The sequence below is a fragment of the Dendrobates tinctorius genome, unplaced genomic scaffold (assembly GCF_039654945.1).
Source record: "Dendrobates tinctorius isolate UK_male_01 unplaced genomic scaffold, ASM3965494v1 ptg000071l, whole genome shotgun sequence".
In the NCBI taxonomy this organism is placed as follows: Eukaryota; Metazoa; Chordata; class Amphibia; order Anura; family Dendrobatidae; genus Dendrobates; species Dendrobates tinctorius.
In genome coordinates, this window is record NW_027361739.1 from 17,800,789 (window position 1) to 17,828,615 (window position 27,827).

Here is a 27,827-nt window from a genome sequence, read left to right on the forward strand (position 1 = left end):
TGGGAGTGTTCATTAGCCGGCTCCTGCACTGTAAATAAATAATTAAAAAAATAAAATAAAACGTTGTAGTTTTCCCTGTATTTTTGATAACCAGCCAGGCAAAACTCACAGTTGGGGGCTACAACCCTCAGCTGTCAGCTTCAGCAAGGTTGGCTATCAAGAATAGAGGGGTATTTTTTAATTATTTAAATAAATATTTAAAAAACGACATGGGGTCACCCCCATTTTTGACAACCAACCTTGCTAAAGCAGACAGCTGGGGGCTGGTATTCTCAGGCTGGTAAGGGGCCATGGATATTCACCCCCCAGCATAAAAAATAGTGTGTTTTGTTTTATTTCAAATAAAGGACTTTACTCTTGCTGTGCATTTATTTACCATCCAACTATAGGATTAGTAATGGATAGGTGTCTTATAGATGCCTCTCCATTACTAAGCCATGGGTTTGATGTCACCGGACAATACAAAGGTAACATCAACCCCACAAATATGAACCCCATTTGCCACTGCTACATGGCAAGTGGAAAGAGCTGGGCAAAGCGCCAGAATTGGCGCATCTAATAGATGCGCCTTTTCTGGGCGGCTGCAAGCTGCTATTTTTAGGCTGGGGGGGCCGATATCCATGGCTCCTTACCAGCCTGAGAATACCAGCCAACAGCTGTCAGTTTTGACTGTCTGATTATAGAAAATACAGGGGAAACCACACAGTTTTTTTTTTAAATTATATATGTACAGTGCAGGAGCCGGCTGATGAATATTCCCATCAGCCGCTCCTGCTCTTGCTGTTATTAGCAGCAGTAGGTGTCAGATGATGGGAGCAGTAGTCCCATCAGCTGACACCAGTGACCGGAGGTAAACTTTATCCCTCCGATCACAGCTGAGTGCCCATGCTGTCGTTTAACAGTGTGGGAACTGCAGCTTTCTGACCGGTGGGGATGATTTCACTGCCGATCAGAAGCGGTGTTTGCCACGCTGTGTACATGTCCGCCCATCTCTAGTTGTATGCATCCATCTTGTTGAAGGTTGCCCTCTTTCCTTTTCCCTTCTTTCAATTCTTTTTCAGCATACAGTGCCTTGCGAAAGTATTCGGCCCTCTGGAACTTTTCAACCTTTTCCCACATATCATGCTTCAAACATAAAGATACCAAATGTAAATTTTTGGTGAAGAATTAACAACAAGTGGGACACAGTTGTGAAGTTGAATGAAATTTATTGGTTATTGTAAAATTTTGTGGAAATTCAAAAACTGAAAAGTGGGGCGTGCAATATTAGTCGGCCCCTTTACTTTCAGTGCAGCAAACTCACTCCAGAAGTTCATTGTGGATCTCTGAATGATCCAATGTTGTCTTAAATGACTAATGATGATAAATATAATCCACCTGTGTGTAATCAAGTCTCCGTATAAATGCACCTGCTCTGTGATAGTCTCAGGGTTCTGTTTGAAGCACAGAGAGCTTCATGAAGACCCAGGAGCACACCAGTGGCAAAATATGTTTGAAAGTGAAACATCTCTTAATAATTAGTTGGTGTAAATTTTATATAACAATATCCCTTTAGTCGCATCCTTTCTTATATCACTATTCTTATTTCCAGGATTGTTTAAAAGAAGAAACTGGAAATAATTACCATCCATTAGTCAAGAGGTCTAGTAAGAAGGGCACAGCTATGAAGTCTAGGCACGTAAAAAGGTGTGCCTCATTTCTTTTTCTCTATTTTTGTAAGTCTGTTGATGTCGACCACGACCATGGGCGTGATTATTTCTCTGCTTAGAGTTATGTGATATGTCTGCATAGTGTTGGCAGTAGAGAGAGTCCATGAATATTTTTGTCATATTTTATTTTCCTTTTGTGACGACCGTTTGCGAATCTGGGCTGCAGTAGGAACAGCGCCCCGAGTAACCCCGAGACCCTTAACCCCTATACAGGGATCTGGAATTGTAGCAAGGCCCAGGGGGTAGCTGTCTAGGGGAGCAGTGAACCTGAGCAAAACGGTCATCAAGGGGTTAAAACTAAAACCTGTAATCGTGGTCCGGAGGCAGGAGTCGGAGGCCGGTGGGCAGCAGAGGTACAAAATCAGCAGGCACAAGAAGGGTCTAAAGTCCGGGCCAAGGTTAGTAAAAATCCAGGAGGGCAGCAAAGGTACAAAATCAACAGGCAGAAGAAGGGTCAGGAATCCAAGCTAAGGTCAGCGTCAAAAATCGGGAGAGAGGCAGAGGTACAAAAACGGCAAGCAATAGGATGGTCAGAAATCCAGGCTGAGGTCAGAGTTAACTATAGAAAATCACACAGTAGCATGCAGGCGAACCAAGAATATATATCCGGCGGCTTGCAAGACCAGTCCCAAGGTATTTGAGGGATCAGGTCATCCCTCACAGGTTCCCGGACTGATGATGTCATTAGGACCGCCCCCAGGACTAGGCCAGATGGTGATGCAGTAACCCCCTGATGACTGACAGAGGGGCGGAGCCTGTGCCCACCAGATGCCTGCGCAGGAGCCCCTTCTCTGTCACCACCATCACCCACGGGCGAACCACGGCGCCTCCCAGTGGCCGAGGCAGGAACAGCCGTCCCCGAGTCTGACGGCGAAGTGGCGGTCCGGCGCCTCCTAGTGGCCAAGGCCAGAACAGCAGGCCCCGAGTCTGGCGGCGACGTGCCAGTCCGGCGCCTCCTAGTGGCTGAAGCCGGAACAGCAGGCCCTGAGTCTGACAGCGACGTGACACCTGTCTTCTATTTCATGTCTGGTACAGAAAATTATCTGTAGGAGAAGCGTAATGTTAACTTATTTCATAATAGTGTCTCTCTTTAGTTACCGTATATGCTTTAGCTGGATAGTTCATCTATTGGAACAATGAATAATGTATAAAAATCACATCAAACTGTGCCGATTTATTTGGTAGGTGATATCTCTATGTTGTTATCTAATACAGGAGCAAGGATGGTTCCCGTGGGCATTCCCATAGCAAAATATCCCAGCACAGGACTTCAGGAGCTATTGTTCAAGATAAACAGCATGGGAAAATCAATTGTCCTTCAACTCATGAGTCAGGTACTGACTAGCCACTTCATTTGGGTGTTACCTCAGACATCAAATTCATATCAGTTGATCTATCTCAACATGCAAGCAAAATGTAGGCAGCGCTCCAGGATATGTTAAATGCAAAAAGTGCATGGCCGATGTGAAAGAAGGCAACGTTTCAGCTCAAATACACCTAGCCTTTGTCATATGCATAAAGCTTTTGGGAAGACAAACTACAGCTCTGTGCATTTGACAAAGATCTGTGCATTTCAGCCGAAGCGTTGTCTTCTTTCATATGTGCCAATAAACTTTTGCACTTTTTGCGTTGAACATTTTCTTGAGTCCTGTCTACATCATTTATTTTTCTATGTATATTGGCTGTTGGGTTCCAACAAACTGTGGGGTGGAACAACCTTCTATTTTTGCTATTCTTTTGCTCTTTCACATTCTGTGTTTTATCTATCTATCCATCTCTCCCTCTCTCTTTCATGACCTATTACATTTCTGTGTGTCAGAATAAATATTAAGAGGAAATTAGGTAATGTTCTAATAACCATAGCAAAATTCACACAAAAGCTGATTAGTAACCAGTTCTACTGTTCAGAACATATACAAAACCTAGAAATCCTGAAAATATGCATGAGGCCCAAGAGTGGTCCACATGTGGATCTACAGTTTGGGTAGCTAAAGAGACTGCATCCCCTGATGTGCCTAAACAGTAGTTTTCTCCCTCATATTGGGTATCGGCATATTCAGGAGAAATTGTGTAACAAATTGCATGGTGCAGTTTCTCCTGTTACCCTTGTGAAAATGCAAAAGTTTGAGCTAAAATAAGCTTTTTTGGGGGGAAAAGTTAATTTTTTTCAAGGCTGTACATCATAAACTTCACCTGGGGGTTTAAGGTTTTCACCACACATCTAGATAGTTCCTTGAGGGGCCTAGTTTCCAAAATGGGGTCACTTGTTGAGGTTTTCCTCTGTTTAGGCACATCAGGGGTTCTCCAAATGCGACATGGTCTCTGCAAATGATTCCAGCAAATTTTGCATTCAGAAAGTTAAATGGCACACCTTTCCTTCCAAACCCTGCTGTGACCCAAACAGTGGTTTTCTCCCTCATTTTCTCCTGTTACCCTTGTGAAAGTAAAAATAATAGGGTCTAAAGTACAATTTTTGTGAAAAAAAAAGGTTTGAGCACCTTGAAGGTGCAGTTTTTAGAATGCTGTCACTTTTGGGTATTTTCTGTCATATAGGCCCAAAAATGATGCTGATTTGGGAAATTTTATATAGTAACTATTTTGTGTGACATAACTCTCTGATTTAAAGGCATAAAAATGAAAAGTTTGAATATTGCAAACTTTTCAACATTTTTGCCAAATTTCTGAATTTTTTTCGCAAATAAATATTGAACAAATTTATCCACTACAATGAAGTACAATATATCAAGAAAAAACAGTCTTAGAACCAGTGGGATCCATTGAAGCTTTCCAGAGTTATGACCTCATAAAGTTACACTGGACGGAATTGTAAAAATCTGACTGATCATGAAGGTGAAAACAGGCTCAGGGGTGAAGGTGTGTTAACCCCTTTCTGACCGCTGACAGTATAGTACGTCAGCAGTCAGAGTCCCCTGCTTTGAGGTGGGCTCCGGCGGTGAGCCCACCTCAAAGTCGTGACATGTCAGCTGTTAGAAACAGCTGACATGTGCCCGCAATAGATGCAAGTGGAATCGCGATCTGCTCGCGCCTATTAACTAATTAAATCCCGCGGGCATTTAACTACTGCTTCCGGCCGCCGGGCCGTAAGTGAGCGCATCTTGTGATCGGGGATTGGCGACGCGTTGCCTTGATAACCAGAGGTCTCATAGCGACCTCTATGGTTGTTGCAGGCGCTCATAGTAATGCAGTAAACCTGCTTCATATGGGCGATCTGGTCATCACCCATATGTAGCAGAGCCAATCAACTGTGGTATGCTTCTAGCCTCCTATGGAGGCTATTGAAGCATGCCAAAAGTAAAAAAAAAAGTGTTTAAAAATTTTAAAAAAATAAAAAAACCCTAAAAGTTCAAATCACCCCCCTTTCGCCCCAATCAAAATAAAACAATAAAAAAAATCACACACACACATATTTGGTATCGCCATGTTCAGAATTGCCCGATCTATCAATAAAAAAAGGATTAACCCGATCGCTAAACAGCGTAGCAAGAAAATAAAATAAAAACGCCAGAATTACGTTTCTTGGTCGCCACGACATTGCATTAAAATGCAATAACAGGCGCTCAAAAGGACGTATTTGCACAAAAGTGGTATCATTAAAAACATCAGCCTGGTACACAAGAAATAAGCCCTCACCCGACCCCAGATCACGAAAATTGGAGACGCTACGGGTCTCGGAAAATTGCGCTTTTTTTTTTAGCAAACTTGGAATTTTTTTCACCACTTACATAAAAGAGAACCTAGACATGTTTGGTGTCTATGAACTTGTAATGACCTGGAGAATCATAATGGCAGGTCTGTTTAAGCATTTAGCGAACCTAGCAAAAATGCCTATCAAAAAACAACTGTGGTATTACACTTTTTTGCAATTTCACTGCACTTGGAATTTTGTTCCCATTTTCAAGTACACAACATGCTAAAACCAATGATGTCGTTCAAAAGTACAACTCGTCCCACAAAAAATAAGCCCTCACATGGCCATATTGCCAGAAAAATAAAAAAGTTATCACTCTGGGAAGAAGGGGAGCGAAAAACGAAAATGAAAAATCGAAAAAAGCTCCGGTTATGAATTAAAGACGTCAATCCTCAAAATCCCAATTTTTTTTCACGCTAATCTGTGCTGTATTGTAATATACAACATCCATATAAATGTTGTTTTTTGTTTCTGAATTTCATTCTTCCTGAATTTCACTTCATTCCTTGCACCCATTTTGTTTACCTGCGGCTCTATCAAACTTGACATCTTTCTGTGTTGTATTATCTAACCTCACAGTCAGAGCTGGCCCCACCCAGCTTCAGTGACTAGCCCCACCCTCTGCACACTCATTGGCTGTCAGTATCTGATCCTGTGCTGACCTCTGTCATCACTCCGGTATTGAAGATAACAGTCCGCAGAAAATCCACAGTGGTGATAATCTCGCATATGATGTGTGTGATGTGTGTATGCAAGAGTCTAAGGGCCCCGTTACACATAGGGATCTCGCTAGCGAGATCGCTGCTGAGTCACAAGTTTTGTGACACAACAGCGATCTCACCAGCGAGATCGCTGTGTGTGACAGCGATCAGCGACTGGCCCCCCTGCCGGTATCGCTGATCGCTGTAGGAAACCGCTGGACATTTCTTTTGTCGCTGGTCTCCCGCTGGCCAGCACGCATCGCTGCCTGTGACAGGCGGGAGACCAGCGATCAGCTGGTATCTAACGTACACATCAGGTATCCAAGGGACGCACGTCCCTTGGATACCTGATGTGTACGTTAGTTACCAGCTCCCTGCATCAGCGCGCTGGTAACTAACGAACACAGCGACGCCGCGCGCTCGGCGTCGCCGTGCTGATCGCTGGTGAAGCTGTCTGTGTGACAGCTCACCAGCGATCACATAGCGACTTACTAGCGATCCTGACACGTTGATATAGTTGTCGGGATCACTGGTGAGTCACTATGTGTGACTCCAGCTTAAGAGTGTGTATATCTGTATATATACCTCCTAATGCGCTTCAGCTGCTGCAGAATATGTGTGTATGTGTATGTCTCCATATATACGACATGATACACTTGAGCTGCTGCAGAACCTGATAATTCACTCCTCAGCTGCTGCAGAACCTCTTAATACACATTTAAACTGCTGCAGAACCTCAGAATGCGCTCCTAAGCTACTGTAGAACCTCGTAATGCATACCTAAGCTGCTGCAGAACCTCATAGTTCAATCTTCAGCTGCTGTAGAACCTCGTAATGCACACCTAAGCTGCCGCAGAACCTCATAATACACTCATCAGTGGCTGCAGAACCTCATAATTCACGCCCCGGCTGCTGCAAAAACCTTAAAATTTATACCTTGGCTGCTGCAGAACCTCATAATACACACTTCAGCTGCTAAAAGGAAAACACCAACACTACCATACAATAAGGAAATCTAAAAATATTTTTAAGTAATAATTGAAAAAGTGAAAATAAATGAAATGGCCATCAGCATATGCCAGTACCTTATAGTGGGGTGTGTTGGGAAAGAAAGAGTGGAAACCACGCAAACATAAGGAGAAAAAAATCTCATAAAAAACAAAGATATACGGTATATCAATTTAAAAATATTCTAAATAATAAATAGAAGAAAATTCTATTAAAAGGACCACAAAATATTTTCAATATAAAAAGCCTTTATTGTAACATATGGCAATAAGTAGTAAAATTAAAAACAAGTGCCTGTGCTGGAATAATAAAAAATAAATAAAAATTATAAATTAAATATATATCTGATCAGTTGGAAGGAAATAAAGTACACACAGAATAATATATAATTGATCCAAACATATGGTCCACAATAAAAAATATATGAGAAAAAAATCAAAAAAAGTCCAGGAAAAGTAGTAGTAAAGATCAAAATTGGTGACTATAAAAAATGATATATATCTATATATATAGATATATAGATATATATATATATAATTGCCTTAAATTGTCTCTCATCCACTTCCGTCTGCATGTCCCCGAATTCCACAATCCACTGCACCGCATCGGAAGTACGCAACCGCCATTTTGGAACACCCGAGTGATGCCACTTGAATCCAGAACGCAGCTGTGATCCTGACACCTCTCTGATAGGCCGCTGCTGCGATCCCAACTGCCGCTTGGATCCAGGCCACCGCTGCGATCCCAACCACCGCTGCGATCCCAGCTGCCGCTCGGATCCAGGCTGCCGCTGTGATCTCAAACGCCGCTGCGATACCGACCGCCACTGGGATCCTGGCTGCTGCTTGGATCCCAGCCACTGCTCAGATCCCAGCTGCCGCTAGGATCCAAGCCACTGCTGCGATCACGAGGCTGTGAAAGGGGTGTAACGAGGGGTGTAATGAAGGGGTATAATGAGAGGGTGTAATGAGAGGGTGTAATGAGGGGGGAGTAATGAGAGGAATGCCGCCGCCGGACCCCCACTAGGACCCACCGCCTGACTACACACGCCGGATCCTGCCGCTGCCTGCCCACCCACCTCTGTGCAGTCACAGCCGGCAGAAAAGACAGCGGCTTGAGGCCTGTGCTGGAGATTGGGTGCGGCCACCCTCTGGTGGCGCCGCACACCATCTCCAGCACAGGCCGCAAAACACCGTCTTTCTTGCCGGTAGTGACTGCACGGAAGTGGGTGGGCCGCCACCCCCAGCGCCACAAAGCTGCCCCTATCGTGATGTTACTGCCCTCCCGATGCGATAGGGCACACATCTAGTAATTTAATAAATGTTATAAAATATACTGTGATCAAAACTACGAAACATTAAAGTGTCATAGTGCAAGGAAGTGAAACACACAAAGGTAAAGTGCTAAAAATGAATTCAATCTAGCCACTAAAATATTCTATTTTCTAAAAAACTAAACATATTGATATATTATTTAATTTTATTTAATAAAGCACTGCAAAGTGTCTTAGTGTATAAAAAGAAATAGAGTGCCAAAGTGAAAACAGAAACAAAAAGGGACCAAAAGTAAGTCAATCAATATATATAAAAAAATCAAGATTTTAAGTTTACCTGTAGCCTGTCAGATTTGCAGTATTTTGTGTGTATTTTATACCCTCTAACCGATCATATATACCGTATACACTCGCGTATAAGCCGAGATTTTTAGCCCATTTTTGGGGGGTGAAAGTCACCCTCTCGGCTTATATGCGAGTCATATACCGGGGGTCGGCAGGGGAGGGGGAGCAGGGGTGTCAGATCATACTGACCCCCTCTTGCATGGTTTCTGCAGCCCCCCGCTTCTCCCACGGTCTCAGGCACCCTCCTTCAGCGGTCATGTGGTACCGCTCATTAAAGTCATGAATATGTGCATATTCATGACTTTAATGAGTGGTACCACGTGACTGCTGAAGGAAGAAGCCTGAGACCGGGAGAAGCGGGGCTGCAGAGACCGTGCCAGGAGGGGGTGAGTATATGTGATATTCACCTGTCCCCGATCCACCGCTGAGGCCGCTCTGTCCTCTGTCTGTGACGTTCAGGTCAGAGGGCGTGGGGTGACGTAGTTAGCGTGCGCCGCACACTCTGCTGCCTGAACGTCACTGACAGAGGACCCGGAAGACAGAGTGGCAGTAGTGGACTGGGGACAGGTGAATATTGCCAGTGCCGGGGTCCTGAGCCAGCGGTGACACCGGGACCTGGCCCCCCAGCGACGAGAGGTGAGTATGTCATTTTTTTTATTTGCAGCAGCAGCTGCATATGGGGCATGATGTATGGAGCATCTTATGGGGGCATAATGTATGGAGCATCTTATGGGGCCATAATGTATGGAGCAGCATATGGGGCATATTCTATGGAGCTGTTATGAGCTCATTTTCTGCTCCACCAGTTGAGAGTTCTCCTTCCGTTCTCCCTCTGGTGGTGACAGGAGGTAGTGAGGTGGGTTTAAGTGGTAGTGATCTGCCACCTGATGAGGAGGATAGCGATTGGATCTCTGGAGTATCAGACTGGATATAAGACAGCCGATGCCCTATCCTGGTTGTGGTGATTCAGTCTGCTTCTCAGGTCTTGGACTTCAGCTCTCTTCCAGTCTTAAGTTAAGTTTGTTTTTGCTATTGTTCATACTTGCGCTTTTTGGTCAATTCAGTTTCTTGTGTGTTCAGCCTGCCCCTGCTGGGGCTATGCTGAACTTCCACTCCTATTTATCTGTATTTTCCAATTTGCCTTTTTGTCCCTTATTAGATTGGCCTCTTTTTTCTCTGTTTCAGAATATTTCAGAGTGCTGATATAGTGGGAGGAGTCTAGTGACTTCAGGGTTAATTTTGCTATCAGAAGTGTTGGACATTATTTTGGTAGGGTTTTTTGGCAGATTGCAGACAGTGGCTTTCCTTTTCTGTCCTTTCTAGTTAGTCGGGCCCCATCGTTTGCTCAGCCTATTTTCCTGCCTTTGTTTGTGCTTTCATCTTGTTTCTTCGTCAGTACATGTGGAGGGCTGTCTTTCCTTTGGGGTCTGCTCTGGGGCAGTTAGTTTTCCTCTTTTCCTGCTTTAGGCTTATGTAGCTCTCCGGTTGTGACGAGGCGTCTAGGACCATTTTAGGAACGCTCCACGACTGCTGCTAGTTGTGTGGTTAAGATTAGGGATCTGCAATCTGCATAGTTACCAACCTCTCTGGTTTTCTGAGACTTAGCTTGTTGTTTTTTTTCCTCCTCGGTGACCCATTCATAACAGGAGCATCGTATGGGGCCATTATTAACCTTTGTGCAGCATTATATGGGGCGTATTATGGGGCAGCATATGGGGCATAATCTATGGAGCAGCATATGGGGCATAATCTATGGAGCATTTTATGGGACCATAACCTTTATGGAGCAGCATATGGGGCATATTATTCTATGGAGCATCTTATGGGGCCATTATTAGCCTTTGTGCAGAATTATATGGGGTGTATTTTGTATGCAGCATCTTATGGGGCCATCATGAACTGTATGGAGCATTATATGGGGCTCCTGATTCAATATGGATATTCAAAAACATTTAACCTACTGATGTCTCAGTTAATTTACTTTTATTGGTATCTATTTTTATTTTTAAAATTTACCAGTAGTTGCTGCATTTTCCACCCTAGGCTTATACGCGAGTCAATAAGTATTCCCAGTTTTTAGTGTCAAAATTAGGGGGGGTCGGCTTATACACAAGTATATACGGTATATTTAATTTATATTGTTCATTATTTATTTTTTATTATTCCAGCACAGGCACTTATTTTTAATTTTACTACTTATTGCCATATGTTACAATAAAGGTGTTAGGGACGGCGGAACGCACCAAATATAAATGATAGAAGGTGCGTTCGCCGCCCGGGGTCCACCGTGCGGTAGATGTAAGGACCGCTGCTGGATAACGGCAGACTAGATAGATGGCGAAGTACTGCGCTCAGGTTAACGTCACCCGAGGTGCTTAGGGCAGACTCTGTTAAGTACACAAAGGCACCCTAGAGTAAATAAGGCGTAGACGCCGGACCTGTTAACTCCACAGGACACGCCGGCGTGTGGCGTCGCAGCCGTGTACGCCAATAGGTGCTGACGCCTAACAAAAGGCTTTTTATATTGAAAATATTTTGTGGTCCTTTTAATAGAATTTTCTTCTATTTATTATTTAGAATATTTTTAAATTGATATATGTCTGTTTTTATGGGATTTTTTTTCTTTTTACACTTCAGCTGCTGCAAAACCTCACAATACATCCTAGGCCTCCTTCTCATGTATGCATGAAAGTGTGGCCGTTCCGTTTTTGCCATGTGTATGTACGTGTGTGCCGTCCGTGTGACACATACCGGAATAAAACGCATTCAACAAATTACTGATTTTTAGGTGTTAAATGGAAGCGGTCACCAGAAGACACCCAACTAACCTGCCGATATGGGCTTAATCTTTAGGTTAATAGCGTTATTAGAGTTCATTGTGGAGTTCAAGTGCAGTGGGCTGCTAGGGCCATGGGCAGTGGATTGCCATACAACTCCTCCTTGTTGATCCATTCATCGGGCCCGGGACCTAGAGATTGGCTTTGGGGTCATCGGACACATCACACCTGCACATCTGGAGGGGAAGATGGACATGGATCCTCAAAGGCAGAGGATGAAGGAATTCGGGTGTGTGAGGGACGGTCAGGGCTGTAGTGGTGGCCACTAACATCTGCAACAGTGTGCCCTGGCCTCCCATCACATAAACATGCTGCCCATCACTCAGCATTCCTGCAGCGTCTTTCACAGCTCCATCAGGGTCCTCTGTACATTTCTGGAGGACTTCAGGATCCACTTTAGAAATAACCAAGTCACAGTCCAGTTCAACTTTAAACGGAACAACTTTACTGAGACTTGTACACAGCATATTCATATTCTTTCCAGCATCATCATCATCAGGGTTCACACCATACAACTTCTCTTCTGTCCCTTTCCTTCTGTCTCTCTGTCACTAAGCCCGCTTCTGGGGCGGACCGTGCCGAACAGTCCACAGCATCTTCAGTGCCAAGCCTTATTCCAGTTGGGTGTTCCCTCAGCCCTTTCGCTCCGGCTCTGAGGGCATCAGCGCACGAGATAAGCTGCCACATGTTAAGTGATGTGCCCGTACTGCTTAGTCTTCACTAGCAACTGCAGACCCACGTATACTGCGCTGTTATGATTGGGTCACCGAGGAGGAAAACAAGACCAAGCTAAGCCACAGAAAACCAGAGAGGTTGGTAACTAAGCAGATTGCAGACCCCTGATCCTATCCACACAACTAGCAGTAGCTGTGGAGCGTACCTACGATGATTCTAGATGCCTCAACACAGCCGGAGAACTAAATAAGCCTAAAGCAAGAAAGGGGAAATCTAAACTGCCCCAGAGCAGACCCCAAAGGAATAGATAGCCCCAAAACATATATTATTGGTGAGACAAGATGAAAACACAAACGCAAGTAGGAAAATAGGCTGAGCAAATGATGGGGCCCAAACTAACTAGACAGGACAGGAAAGACACTGTCTGCAATCACGCAAAAAACCTGCAAAAAATGCCCAACACGTCTGATAGAAAAAACACTGAAGTCACTAGACTTTGCCCACTGAAAGCAGAGCAAAGAGAGGCCAATCTAATAAGGGACAAAAACAAACTGGCACAAACAGTAACATAAGGATGGAAATTCAGCACAGCCCCAGTCGGGGCTGGCTGACCACACAAAACTGAAATAGACAAAACTAAATCAAATGTGAACAATAGCAAAAGAACACTTAGCTTGAGCATGCAGGGACTGAGCTGGATACTAAGACCTCAGGAGGCAGGAAAAAATCACCAGCAGGGATAGAGGGAGCCGGCTGTCTTAAATCCAATCAGAAACTCCAGATGTCCAGTCATCCTCCTCATTATCAGGTGGCAGACCTCTGTTAATTAGATCAACTCCATTACCTCCTGTAACCACCAGAGGGAGCCCGGAAAGAGAACGCGCGACCCCTCTGTCAATACAACCAGCTCCACTACCTTCACTAGTAACCAGAGGTAGGCCAGAAAGTGAATTCACAAGAGTACCCCCCCTTGAGGAGGGGTCACCGAACCCTCATCCACGCCACCAGGCCGATCAGGATGGGCCCGGTGAAAAGCACGAACCAATCTATCGGCATGAATGTCAGAAGCAGAGACCCAAGGATTATCCTCCTGGCCACAACCCTTCCATTTGACCAAGTACTGGCATCTCCGTCTAGCCAAACGAGAATCCAATATTTTCTCTACCTCATATTCCACATTGCCTTTAACCAACACAGGGTCAGGAGGTGCCGCCATAGGAACTACTGGCTCCTCAAACCTCTTCAACAGAGATTTATGAAACACCTTATGGATCTTAAACGTAACTGGAAGCGCCAATCGAAAAGAAACAGGATTAAGAATCTCCAAAATCTTATAAGATCCAATGAATCTTGGCTTGAATTTTGGAGACGCAACCTTCAAAGGAATATTCTTTGACGAAAACCAAACCATATCACCCACTTTAAACCGGGGACCAATGGTCCTATGCCAGTTGGAAAACCATCGGGCTTTTTCCTGAGAGAGGGGCAACTTATCCACCACTTGGTCCCAAATCTGCTGCATTCTCTCTACCACAGTGTCCACACTTGGGCAGGTCGGAGGATGAAACCCAAAGTTACAGAAAAAGGGCGACATCAAAGTGGCAGAACTAGCTCTATTGTTTAGCACGAATTCGGCCAAGGGCAAAAATGAGACCCAGTCATCCTGATCAGCAGATATAAAGCATCTCAAATAGGACTCCAAAGTCTGGTTTGTTCTCTCAGTCTGCCCATTGGTCTGAGGATAAAACGCAGAGAAGAAAGATAACTGAATTCCCAGATTGGAACAAAAAGTTCTCCAAAATCTGGAAGCAAACTGGACTCCTCTGTCCGACACAATGTTCTCAGGAATCCCATGCAACCGAACCACCTGTTGTAAAAACAAGGGCACCAACTCTGAAGAAGATGGCAACTTTGGGAGTGGTACAAGATGGAGCATCTTAGAAAATCTATCACAAATCACCCAGATAACAGTCATTCTCTGAGACACAGGAAGATCAGAAATAAAATCCATTGAGATATGGGTCCATGGCCTCTTGGGCACCGGCAGGGGCATCAACAACCCACTAGAACGAGTACAGGGTTTAGACCGAGAACAAGTCCCACAGGGCTGCACAAAATTCCTGATATCACGAGATAAGGCAGGCCACCAAAACGACCGACTCACCAAATATCTGGTACCAAAAATACCTGGATGACCAGCCAACACGGAGCAATGAATTTCAGTCATTACTCTCTTCGTCCACTGGTCAGGAACATACAATTTTCCCATAGGGCAACGCTCAGGTTTGTCCTCCTGAAATTCCTCCAGGGCACGTTTCAAATCGGGCGAGATGGCAGAAAGAACTACTCCCTCACCTAGAATGGCAGTAGGCTCGGTCACAATAAGAGAATCCGCAAAGAAACTCCTAGAAAAGGCGTCCGCCTTAACATTCTTAGTGCCCGGAAGAAAAGAGACCACAAAATTAAAACGCGTGAAAAACAAGGCCCACCTACCTGTCTAGGATTCAAGCTTTTGGCTGATTCAAGATAAATCAAATTCTTGTGGTCGGTGAGGACCACAACTTGATGTCTAGCTCCCTCCAACCAATGTCTCCACTCTTCAAATGCCCATTTCATGGCCAACAATTCCCGATTCCCCACGTCATAGTTACGTTCAGATGGGGAGAATTTTCGAGAAAAGAAGGCACAGGGATTCATTTTAGAAGTCGCCGGATCTTTTTGGGACATAACAGCTCCTGCACCAATCTCAGAAACATCTACCTCCACCTGAAATGGAAGTGAGACATCAGGTTGCCGTAGAACCGGAGCAGAAGTGAATCTCCGCTTAAGCTCCTGAAATGCCGAGACTGCCACTGGAGACCAATTCACCACATCAGCGCCCTTTTTGGTCAGATCAGTCAGTGGTTTGACAATACCAGAAAAATTATCTATAAATTTACTGTAGAAATTAGCAAAACCCAAAAACATCTGGAGAGCCTTCAAAGAAGTGGGTTGAACCCAATCATAAATGGCCTGTACCTTGGCTGGGTCCATTTCAATAGCCGACAGAGACAAAATAAATCGCCAAAATGAAATCCTCTGTACACCAAAGAGACATTTCGATCCCTTAACATACAGGGAATGTTCCCTCAAAATCCGGAACACAGTCCGGACATGTTCCACATGAGAATCCCAATCACTGGAAAAGATGAAAATATCATCCAGGTAAATGATCAAAAACTTATTCACAAAGTCTCAGAAATTATCGTTCATAAAGGATTGGAAGACAGAAGGGGCATTAGTGAGTCCAAAAGGCATCACCAGGTACTCAAAATGTCCCTCCGGAGTATTAAACGCCGTCTTCCATTCATTCCCGTGCATGATGCGAATAAGATTATACGCCCCCCTGAGGTCAAGCTTGGTAAACCAGCAGGCACTTTTAACTCTGGAAAATAAATCAGAAATCAGGGGTAACGGGTACAGATATTTAACAATGATTTTGTTAAGGGAACGATAGTCAATACAAGGCCTTAATGAACCATCTTTCTTGGTCACAAAAACCCCCCCAGCACCTAAGGGTGAAGAGGATGGTCTAATATGACCCTTCTCCAACGACTCCTTGATATAAGATCGCATAGCATCATGTTCGGGTACCAATAAGTTGAAAAGCCGACCCTTGGGAAATTTACACCCGGGCATTATCTCAATTGCACAGTCCTATGAGGAGGCAAAGATGCAGACTTACTCTCACTAAATACATCAGAAAAATCAGCCAAATAATCAGGAATATCGTGAGACTGGGGAGAGGTGGAGAAAACAGGAGTGTCATTAAGAACACACTGACAACCCCAACTCACCACAGACACAGATTTCCAATCCAAAACAGGATTACGAGTTTGCAACCAGGGAAAACCCAGAACAATAGTATCATGTAAATTGTGCAGCACCAAAAATTTACAATTTTCTTGGTGGTCCAGGGCGAGCCGCATTAACACCTGGGTCCAAAACTGGGGTTTATTCTCCGCCAAAGGAGTAGCATCAATACTGTTAGGAACGGCGGAACGCACTAAATAAAAATAATCATAGAATCATAGAATCGTAGAGTTGGAAGGGACCTCCTGGGCCATCTGGTCCAACCCCCTGCTCAAAGCAGGATTCGCTAAATCATCCCAGTCAGATGTCTGTCCAGCCTCTGTTTGAAGACTTCCATTGAAGGAGAACTCACCACTTCTCGTGGCAGCCTGTTCCACTCATTGATCACTCTAACTGTCAAAAAGTTTTTTCTAATATCTAATCTGTGTCTCCTCCCATTCAGTTTCATCCCATTGCTTCTAGTCTTTCCTTGTGCAAATGAGAATAAAGTTGATCCTTCTACAATGTGACAGCCCTTTAGATATTTGTAGACAGCAATTAAGTCTCCTCTCAGTCTTCTCTTTTGCAAACTAAACATTCCCAAATCCTGCAACCTTTCCTCATAAGACAGGGTTTGCAGACCGGTCACCATTCTGGTCGCTCTTTTCTGAACTTGCTCCAGTTTGTTGATGTCTTTTTTAAAATGTGGTGCCCAAAACTGGACACAATATTCCAGATGAGGTCTGACCAAAGAGGAGTAGAGGGAAATAATGACTTCACGTGATCTAGACTGTATGCTTCTGTTAATACATCCTAGAACTGCATTTGCCTTTTTTGCTGCTGCATCACACTGTTGACTCATATTCAGTCTGTGATCTATTAGTATACCCAAGTCTTTTTCACATGTGCTGTCACTTAGCCCTATTCCTCCCATTCTATATATGCTTTTTTCATTTTTATTTCCCAGATGTAGTACTTTGCATTTCTCCCTGTTAAAAACCATTCTGTTAGTTACTGCCCACTTCTCCAGTTTATTTAAATCTTTTTGAATCCTCTCTCTCTCTTCTCTAGTATTAGCTATCCCTCCTAGCTTTGTGTCATCAGCAAATTTAATCAGTTTACCCTCAATTCCTTCATCTAAATCGTTGATAAAGATGTTGAACAATACAGGGCCCAGGACAGAGCCCTGTGGTACCCCACTTGAGACATTCTTCCAACTGGATGTGCAGCCATTTACGACCACTCTTTGGGTCCGATCACTAAGCCAGCTATGAATCCACCTAACAGTTGCCTTGTCCATTCCATACTTAGTCATTTTTTCAATAAGGATTGTATGAGAGACTTTGTCAAATGCTTTGCTGAAGTCAAGATATACTATATCTACAGCATTTCCTTGATCCACCCAATCAGTGATACCGTCATAGAAGGAAATTAAGTTAGTCTGACATGACTTATTAGTTACAAACCCATGCTGACTCTGTTTAATCACTTCATTCTTATCCAGGTATTGACTTACATGTTGTTTAATAATTTGTTCAAAGATCTTTCCTGGTATAGAAGTCAGACTCACTGGCCTATAGTTGCCTGGGTCCACCTTCTTCCCCTTTTTGAAGATAGGAACAACATTTGCTCTTCTCCAGTCTTCTGGCACTTCTCCTGTTCTCCAAGAATTTTCAAAGATTATGGAGAGTGGTTCAGAAATTTCTTCTGCTATCTCCTTCAGTACTCTGGGGTGTAATTCATCTGGACCTGGAGACTTGAATTCATTTAGGTTAGCTAAGTGTTTCCTCACTATCTTTCTGTTTATAGATATCCTGGATTCTTCTATTCCCTTAATAGGACAGTGAATAACAGTTGGTGTTACATTTCCTTTCTGAGAGAAAACAGATGCAAAATAGGAATTTAAAAGTTCAGCCTTCTCAGGATTCGCCGCTCGGGGTCCAACGTGCAGTAGGTGTTACAACCGCTGCTGAGTAATGGCAGATGAACAATATGGCGATATAATGCGCACGGGTTCAACTTCACTCGAAGTGCACAGAGCGGGCTCTGTTCACACACAGAGGCACCGCAACAAAAACATACAAAAAGGCTGAGCCTGTTAGAGTCACAGGGCTCAGGTAAATGCACACACGGTATAAGGTCACAGGAGCAGGAGAGGGTCTGCGTCGTCTAGACCTACCGTGTGTGCAGCGTTGCTATTGCAAACGCCAAGAAGGGCTGCAACTGCAGCGCGGCGCAGGACACTGCCGCTGGACGACAAAGCTACAAAGCAGGCGCTATGTCGGACGCTAGCGCAGAGGTGCGGTGTGCACAGTGGCCTAAGGCTTGCCACAGACTGGTGCAGACTACTGAACTAATTCCCTAACCACATGCGTAATATCAGAGAGAAGGGGTTTCATAATAAGTCAGTCACCAGAATCATACATCCATCACCATTCACACATAGCAGTATAGTCTATACTAGCGCATGGTGGAACGGCCATGCGTTCTTTTTATAGCAGCCAGGACCTTCCGGAAGCTTCCAGATCTCCGAGATGGACCAATGAGATCTGGAGCAGGACCTGAGCACGTGACTCCCGATCTCCAATGGGAAACCGTCTCAGGAGCATGCTCAGTAGCAGGACAGAGGGACTTAGCCCCTGGAGAGATTTGCTGCAAGGCAATCTCCTCTGCGGTAGATAAAGAGCAAGAGACCGCAGAATGTAATGGTCTGGATTCCTGCAGAGCAGACGCAGGAACCTGACTCCTAACAAATACCCCTCAAAGGGATAGGAGTCCGCAGGGGTATCATGGGAAAACCACAATGTTTAGAAAAGTCCAAATCCATCGGATTCAAAGCTGCTCCTGAATCCACAAAAGCCTTAGCGGAAAATGTAGATAAGGAGCAGATCAGAGTAATTGCCAAAAGGAATTTAGGTTGAACACTGCCCACAGCAAATGTGTGCGCAAAACGTTTCTCTCATTTAGGGCAGACAGAAATAGTATGAGAGGCATCTCCACAGAAAAAACACAGCTTATTACGCCTTCTAAACTCCTGACGTTGCGCCCTAGACAAAACCCTGTCACATTGCATGGGTTCAGATGTTTGTTCAAAAGGCGGCAACACCTCTCATGCAGTTTTACGTTCACGTAAACGCCGATCAACTTGAATGGCTAATGACATAGAATCATCAAGACCAGAGGGAACAGGAAATCCCACCATAACATCTTTTACGGTTTCTGATAAACCCTTCCGAAAGAGAGCTGCTAAAGCACCATCATTCCATGTAGTAAGGACCGCCCACTTTTGGAATTTTTGACAGTATAACTCTGCAGAATCCTGACCCTGGTTCAATGCCAATAGGGTTTTCTCAGCTTGATCAATAGCATTAGGTTCATCATACAACAACCCCATGGCTTGAAAAAATGAGTCCACATTAGTCAGAATAGGATTTCCAGGTGTCAGAGAAAAAGCCCAATCCTGGGGATCGCCGCACAGCAAGGAGATGACAGTTTTAACCTGCTGCACAGAGTTCCCAATGAGTTAGGCTTCAAGGCAAGAAATAGTTTACAATTATTCTTAAAATTCAAAAATTTAGACCGATCCCCAGAAAACACATCAGGAGTAGGGATTTTTGGTTCAACAGTAGGTGATTGAGCGAGATAGGCGGAAATTCCCCCGCACTTCAGCAACGAGCAGCTCAACACGATCAGACAATTGCTTAATTTTTTTTTTTACAATTCTCTCCTGCTCTTGAGTACTCTAGAATCTACGGTTTAGGCTGGTGATTCTGTTATGATTGGGTCACCGAGGAGGAAAACAAGACCAATCTAAGCCACAGAAAACCAGAGAGGTTGGTAACTAAGCGGATCGCAGCAGACCCCTGATCCTATCCACACAACTAGCAGTAGCCATGGAGCGTACCTATGATGATTCTAGATGCCTCGACACAGCCAGAGAGCTAAATAAGCCTAAAGCAAGAAGGGGGAAATCTAAACTGCCCCAGAGCAGACCCCAAAGGAATACATAGCCCCTAAACATATATTATCGGTGAGACAATATGAAAACACAAATGCAGGTAAGAAAATAGGTTGAGCAAATGATGGGGCCCAAACTAACTAGACAGGACAGGAAAGGAAAGACACTGTCTGCAATCACGCCAAAAAACCTGCAAAAAAATGCCCAACACGTCTGATAGAAAAAACACTGAAGTCACTAGACTTCACCCACTATATCAGCACTCTGGTATATTCTGAAAGCAGAGCAAAGAGAGAACAATCTAATAAGGGACAAAAACAAACTGGCACAAACAGTAACATAAGGATGGAAATTCAGCACAGCCCCAGCCGGGGCTGGCTGACCACACAAAACTGAAATAGACAAAACCAAATCAAATGTGAACAATAGCAAAAGAACACTTAGCTTGAGCATGCAGGGACTGAGCTGGGTACTAAGACCTCAGGAGGCAGGAAAAAATAACCAGCAGGGATAGAGGGAGTCGGCTGTCTTAAATCCAATCAGAAACTCCAGATGTCCAATCATCCTCCTCATTATCAGGTGGCAGACCTCTGTTAATTATATCAGCTCCATTACCTCCTGTAACCACCAGAGGGAGCCCAGAAAGAGAACTCGTGACCCCTCTGTCAATACGACCAGCTCCACTACCTTCCCTAGTAACCAGAGGTAGGCCAGAAAGTGAATTCACAACACTGCACTGCCAGTACTGCTGCTGTAGATCCCTCTATAACAATCTTGGTCAAGGATACTATATGTTGGGCCTATGGCTTAAGCAGAACATTGCGTGACACGGTGTTGCCCAGGGCTAGCCAGCCCTCCTGAGCTAATGGGCGCCCTCGCCCCGATTGCCTCCTATCAGGAAGTCCTTCCTAACTTATCCCACCGTGCCCCTACTATGTGAACTGTAACTATTTCCCATATTCTTCTACCATCTAGTGGCCAATCTGAGATAATACTCCCCTTTGGCATTATACCCCCCATCTAGTGACCGACTCGATGTAACTCACTTTTCCTGAATACCACAGTGCAGAACATATGTACATGGACACAAATTATAGCATATATAATAGCAGCAACAACTTAATCACAAAATTATATACAGCACAGCATAGGGTACCGGAATGAACAAGGACATAACCCACATTTATATCAACATGAGCATAAGGGATGTTTTCACGATCCCGGCACATCCCTTGGAGGGGCACAGCCATCGGTGGAGAGGGATCCCTAGAGGTAGTAGAGACAGCAGGAAAAGAGATGTTTTATCGGGAGCGAGTGTTAGGACTGAAGTTATGTCCGGTACCTGAAGGAAAGACTGTAAACTGTTGTGCCCCATCCCAATGCTCCACTGTGATGATTGTGAACTGCTCAGTAAAAGTTTGACTGTTGAAAAGCACTTGGTGCCCCCTGTATTGTGTGCGGCTGTTCCTGAAGATGGAAGCCTGGAGTCAGCGGAGGCCTGTGGCCCACAAGTGAGTGTGATGCACCCCACACCTAACAGTACACTGGGAATGGGACACGATTTTCTTGTTGTGTGCCAGAGCAGGCAGAAGCTACAGCTCGCCCACGAATACCTCGCTTGGGCACCTTACAGTTACCCTTGTAATAATTGATGCTTATTTGTTTGTTTTTTTTAATGAAAACATAACCAACGTCATCTTCATTATATTTTATTATGAAGCCAACAACTTCTTTTAAAAGTACATTCCAGGGAACGATGGAGAAGAGGGGCAGACATATCATTGGTGCAACCTGTGCAGCTGCACAGGGGCCCAAGGGGTAAGGGGGCCCATTTCTATCTCCAGAGCAGGTGCAATTTTGCAATTTTAGGAACTTTTGGGCTGCAAAGGGTCCATATATTGTTCTTCCACAGGGGCCCTGTTCTGTCTGTGTCTGCCAGTGATGGAGATGAGTATAATGCTTCTACTTAAGGAGGATATCTCATCAGAGAAGAAATGAAATCCGTCTGACTCTTGAGATCTCCGGCCAACGTTTTCCCTGCAAAGTCCACTGCAGTGGAAATCTAGTATTATATGTGCATCAAAATTAAAACTGTTTATGTAATAAATGAACAAATCAGGTAATTCAGAGCTAGACCTGCTGCTTGTTAGTGACTGATACAGGAGAATCCCTGAGTAAAGAGCCCTTCTTTATGATGTCTATATATCCTAATAGTCCATGTAAAAAGGGGTTGCTAAAAACAGAGAAACATATTAAAGGGTTCTGAGCGGGAGAAAATCACCTTCAACTTAACTGTTCCAAATTGCCCATGGTTACTTTTTGCATTTTTGGAACCATTTTCATCCCATTTTTTGTAGTATAGATATTATACTGATATGGGAAAAAATTGGACTTCTCCCAACAAATCAGGTCAAAGAACGCTTAGATTTTTGCAATGCAATAAACGTAACTTTTCACCACATTAACCCTCAAAATTACAGCCATATGAGCAGCCGGTGTAAGACACCCGAGGCCTCCTGTTTATGACCTTGAAAGTGATAAAAGAACCTGTGGAATTTCATTCTGTTGTGGAAACCAGCAAATTGATACCAGGAGGATTCAGATTTTGTAAGAGATTAATAGTCACTAGTGTTGAGCATTCCGATACCGCAAGTATCGGGTATCGGCCGATACTTGCTGTATCGGAATTCCGATACCGACTTCCGATATTTTTTCAATATCGGAATTCGGCATCGGAATCGGAAGTTCAAAGTTGATTGACAGACTGACGTCATCATGATGCGCGGTGTGTGCGCATCATGATGCGCCGTCATTTCGGGCCTTCCGGGGGTCTCTGCCGGCCTGCCGGGGGGCTGTGCCGGCCTGCCGGGGGGCTGTGTGGACTGCCCGGGGTCTGTACCGGCCTGCCGGGGGGCTGTGCCGGCCTGCCGGTGGTCTGTGCACCCTGTGGGGGTCTGTACCGGCCTGCCGGGGGGCTGTGCCGGCCTGCCGGTGGTCTGTGCACCCTGTGGGGGTCTGTACCGGCCTGCCGGGGGGCTGTGCCGGCCTGCCGGTGGTCTGTGCACCCTGTGGGGGTCTGTACCGGCCTGCCGGGGGGCTGTGCCGGCCTGCCGGGGGGCTGTGCTGATGTCCGGGGGTCTGTGCAAGCATCGTCCGATGGGACTACAAGTCCCATCGGGCGATGCCTGCTACCATGACAGTGATTGACACATTAGCCAATGATGGGACAGTAGTAGTCCCATCATCCGGCTAATGTGTTAAATGTTAAAAAAAAAAAAAAAAAAAAAAAAATACTACATGCATACTACATACATACTACATGCTACATACATACTACATATATACTACATACATACTACATACATGCTACATACATACTGCATGCTACATACATACTACATACATACTACATACATACTACATACATACTGCATGCTACATACATACTACATACATACTACATACATACTACATGCATGCTACATACATACTACATGCATGCTACATACATACTACATGCATGCTACATGCATGCTACATACATACTACATGCATGCTACATACATACTACATGCTACATACATACCACATACATACTACATACATACTACATACTACATATATACTACATGCATGCTACATACATACTACATGCTACATACATACCACATACATACTACATACATGCTACATACTACATACATACTACATGCATGCTACATACATACTACATACATACTACATGCATGCTACATACATACTACATGCATGCTACATACATACTACATGCTACATACATACCACATACATACTACATACATACTACATGCTACATACATACTACATATATACTACATGCATGCTACATACATACATACTACATGCTACATACATACCACATACATACTACATACATGCTACATACATACTACATATATACTACATGCATGCTACATACATACTACATATATACTACATGCATGCTACATACATACTGCATGCTACATACATACTACATACATACTACATGCTACATACATACCACATATATACTACATACATACAATACATATTGTTATGTTAATATTTATTCCGGAAAAGACAATGGCTTCGGGGAACAATGTGACAAGTATTGGTAAGTATGTTACTCTATGTTATATGTACTGTATGTCTATGTATGTATTGTATGAATGTACTGTATGTAGTATGTATGTAGTATATATGTGGTATGTATGTAGCATGTAGTATGTATGTAGTATGTATGTAGCATGCAGTATGTATGTAGCATGCATGTAGTATATATGTAGTATGTATGTAGCATGTAGTATGTATGTAGTATGTATGTAGCATGCATGTAGTATATATGTAGTATGTATGTAGCATGTAGTATGTATGTAGCATGCATGTAGTATATATGTAGTATGTAGCATGTAGTATGTATGTAGCATGCATGTAGTATATATGTAGTATGTAGCATGTAGTATGTATGTAGCATGCATGTAGTATGTATGTAGCATGCATGTAGTATGTATGTGGTATGTATGTAGCATGTAGTATGTATGTAGCATGCATGTAGTATATATGTGTTATGTATGTAGCATGTAGCATGCATGTAGCATGCATGTAGTATGTATGTAGTATGTATGTAGTATATATGTGGTATGTATGTTGCATGTAGTATTTATGTATGTAGCATGTAGTATGTATGTAGCATGCAGTATGTATGTAGCATGCATGTAGTATATATGTAGTATGTATGTAGTATATATGTAGTATGTATGTTGCATGTAGTATTTATGTAGTATGAATGTAGCATGTATGTAGTATGTAGTATGCATGTTGTATGTATGTAGCATGTAATTTTTTTTTTTTTTTTTTTTTTTTTTACATTTAACACATTAGCCGGATGATGGGACTACTACTGTCCCATCATTGGCTAATGTGTCAATCACTGTCATGGTAGCAGGCATCGCCCGATGGGACTTGTAGTCCCATCGGACGATGCCTGCACAGACCCCCGAAGCCTGCACAGCCCCCCGGCAGGCCGGCACAGCCCCCCGGCAGGCCGGCACAGCCCCCCGGAGCCTGCACAGCCCCCCGGCAGGCCGGCACAGCCCCCCGGCAGGCCGGCACAGACCACCGGAGCCTGCACAGACCCCCTGGCAGGCCGGCACAGCCCCCCGAAAGGCCCGTACAGACCCCAGAGAGGCTGTACAAGGGCAGGAAAGGGTTTTTCTTATTCCGATACCGGAAGTCCCATAGACTTGAATGGGACTTCCGGTATTGGAATCGGCGATACCGATACTTTTTTTAAAGATCGGCCGATACCATCCGATACGATACTTTGAAGTATCGGACGGTATCGCTCAACTCTAATAGTCACTTTTAGTGAATGAGATGGTTTTTATTAACTGTTCTTAGCCAATATCAAAAAAGTGCCATAAAGGGCTTTTCAGTCCTGTGTGTAACTTTTAGCTCATCCTGAAATTTCCTCCATTGATGACTTCTTCCAATGGCACAAAGGCAGATTCCCTGCTGTCTTATGATCTGTCATACTGAGAGAATGGAAATACTGAATGGAAAAATCAAATTACAGATGTAAAGTTTGTTTTTTCCTTAACCCACAATGAATTCAACAGGCGTTGCAACCTCCAACTCAACATGCAGCAAAGCTACATACTACAGTCATGGCCAAAAGTTTTGAGAATGACACAAATATTATATTTTCACATGATCTGCTGGCCTCTGGTTTTTATGTGTGTTTGTCAGATGTTTTTATCACATACAGAAATATAATTGCAATCATATTATGAGTAACAAAAGGTTATATTGACAGTTAGAATGAGTTAATGCAGCAAGTCAATATTTGCAGTGTTGACCCTTCTTCTTCAGGACCTCAGCAATTCTCCCTGGCATGCTCTCAATCAACTTCTGGATCAAATCCTGACTGATAGCAGTCCATTCTTGCAAAATCAATGCTTTTATTTTGTCTGAATTTGAAGGTTTTTGTTTGTCCACCCGTCTCTTGATGATTGACCACAAGTTCTCAATGGGATTAAGATCTGGGGAGTTTCCAGGCCATGGTCCCAAAATCTCTATGTTTTGTTCCCTGAGCCATTTAGTTATCACCTTTGCTTTATGGCAAGGTGCTCCATCATGTTGAAAAAGGCATTGTTGATCGCCAAACTGCTCTTGGACGGTTGGGAGAAGTTGCTCTTGGAGGACATTCTGGTACCATTCTTTATTCATGGCTGTGTTTTAAGGAAAGACTGAGAGAGAGCCCATTCTCTTGGCTGAGAAGCAACCCCACACATGAATGGTTTCAGGATGCTTGACAGTTGGCATGAGACAAGACTGGTGGTAGCGCTCACCTGGTCTTCTCCGAATAAGCCGTTTTCCAGATGTCCCAAACAATCGAAAAGGGGATTCATCAGAGAAAATGACTTTACCCCAGTCCTCAGCAGTCCACTCCCTATACCTCTTGCAGAATATCAGTCTGTCCATGATGTTTTTCCTGGAGAGAAGTGGCTTCTTTGCTGCCCTCCTTGAGACCTGGCCTTGCTCCAAGAGTCTCCGCCTCACAGTGCGTGCAGATGCACTCACACCTGCCTGCTGCCATTCCTGAGCAAGCTCTGCACTGCTGGTAGCCCGATCCCGCAGCTGAAACACTTTTAAGAGATGGTCCTGGCGCTTGCTGGTCTTTCTTGGGCGCCCTGGAGCCTTTTTGGCAACAAGGGAACCTCTCTCCTTGAAGTTCTTGATGATGCGATAGATTGTTGACTGAGGTGCAATCTTTCTAGCTGCGACACTCTTCCCTGTTAGGCCATTTTTGTGCAGTGCAATGATGACTGCCCGTGTTTCTTTAGAGATAACCATGGTTAACAGAAGAGAAACAATGATGCCAAGCACCAGCCTCCTTTTAAAGTGTCCAGTGCTGTCATTCTTACTTAATCATGACAGATTAATCTCCAGCCCTGTCCTCATCAACACCCACACCTGTGTTAATGGAGCAATCACTGAAACGATGTTAGCTGGTCCTTTTAAGGCAGGGCTGCAATGATGCTGAAATGTGTTTTGGGGGATAAAGTTCATTTTCTAGGCAAATATTGACTTTGCAAGTAATTGCTGTTAAGCTGATCACTCTTTATAACATTCTGGAGTATATGCAAATTGCCATTAGAAAAAATGAAGCAGTAGACTTTGTAAAAATTAACATTTGTGTCATTCTCAAAACTTTTGGCCATGACTGTAAACTAGTGCAGGCTCTGCCTGCCCTGTCTTGTTCTTTATAACTTTTCTGGAATATTCTAGACAAAAATTCAGGAGATTTGATAACATCTCAAACTGATTACTAATGGTCTCCATTCTAAGACCTCCAAATAGCTTTAATCTGTAGGAAAACTGGGCATTAGTTTTTGCCAAAATAATGGGGTGAAACTGTTTAAAATGTCATATGTTTTTCGCACAACTTAAAGTTGCATAAACATTTTGCAATTTTTGTCATTTTTACACCAGCTCCACCAATTTTCTTAAATGGAAAAAGGAAGGGGAAAGGAAGCAATACAGCATCCAATTCTATGTTTTGGGCAAGGCCTCATTCAGACGTCCATTTTGCACATACATGTTCAATTAATTTGTTTCACAAATAGAATAGGTTCCTTTTATAGTCTGGGTTAAAAGGAAGGTTAGAAAGTTGCCTTTAAGGCCACTTTCACACTAGCGTCGTGCGACGCACGTCGCAATGTGTCGTTTTGAAGAAAAAACGCATCCTGCAAAGTTGC

The 27,827-nt window shown here is 43.9% G+C and overlaps 1 protein-coding gene across 5 annotated transcripts in view; it reads left to right on the forward strand.

Moving 5' to 3' along the window:
• ZNF831 (zinc finger protein 831) overlaps nt 1-27,827 on the forward strand; it is a 151,485-nt gene that overhangs the window by 82,827 nt on the left and 40,831 nt on the right. For all 5 annotated transcript variants that reach the window (XM_073582468.1, XM_073582471.1, XM_073582472.1 and 2 more), the window contains 2 exons: nt 1,592-1,686; nt 2,925-3,043. In XM_073582468.1, coding sequence (XP_073438569.1) covers nt 1,592-1,686; nt 2,925-3,043 — 214 coding nt within the window. The remainder of the gene's footprint in view (nt 1-1,591; nt 1,687-2,924; nt 3,044-27,827) is intronic.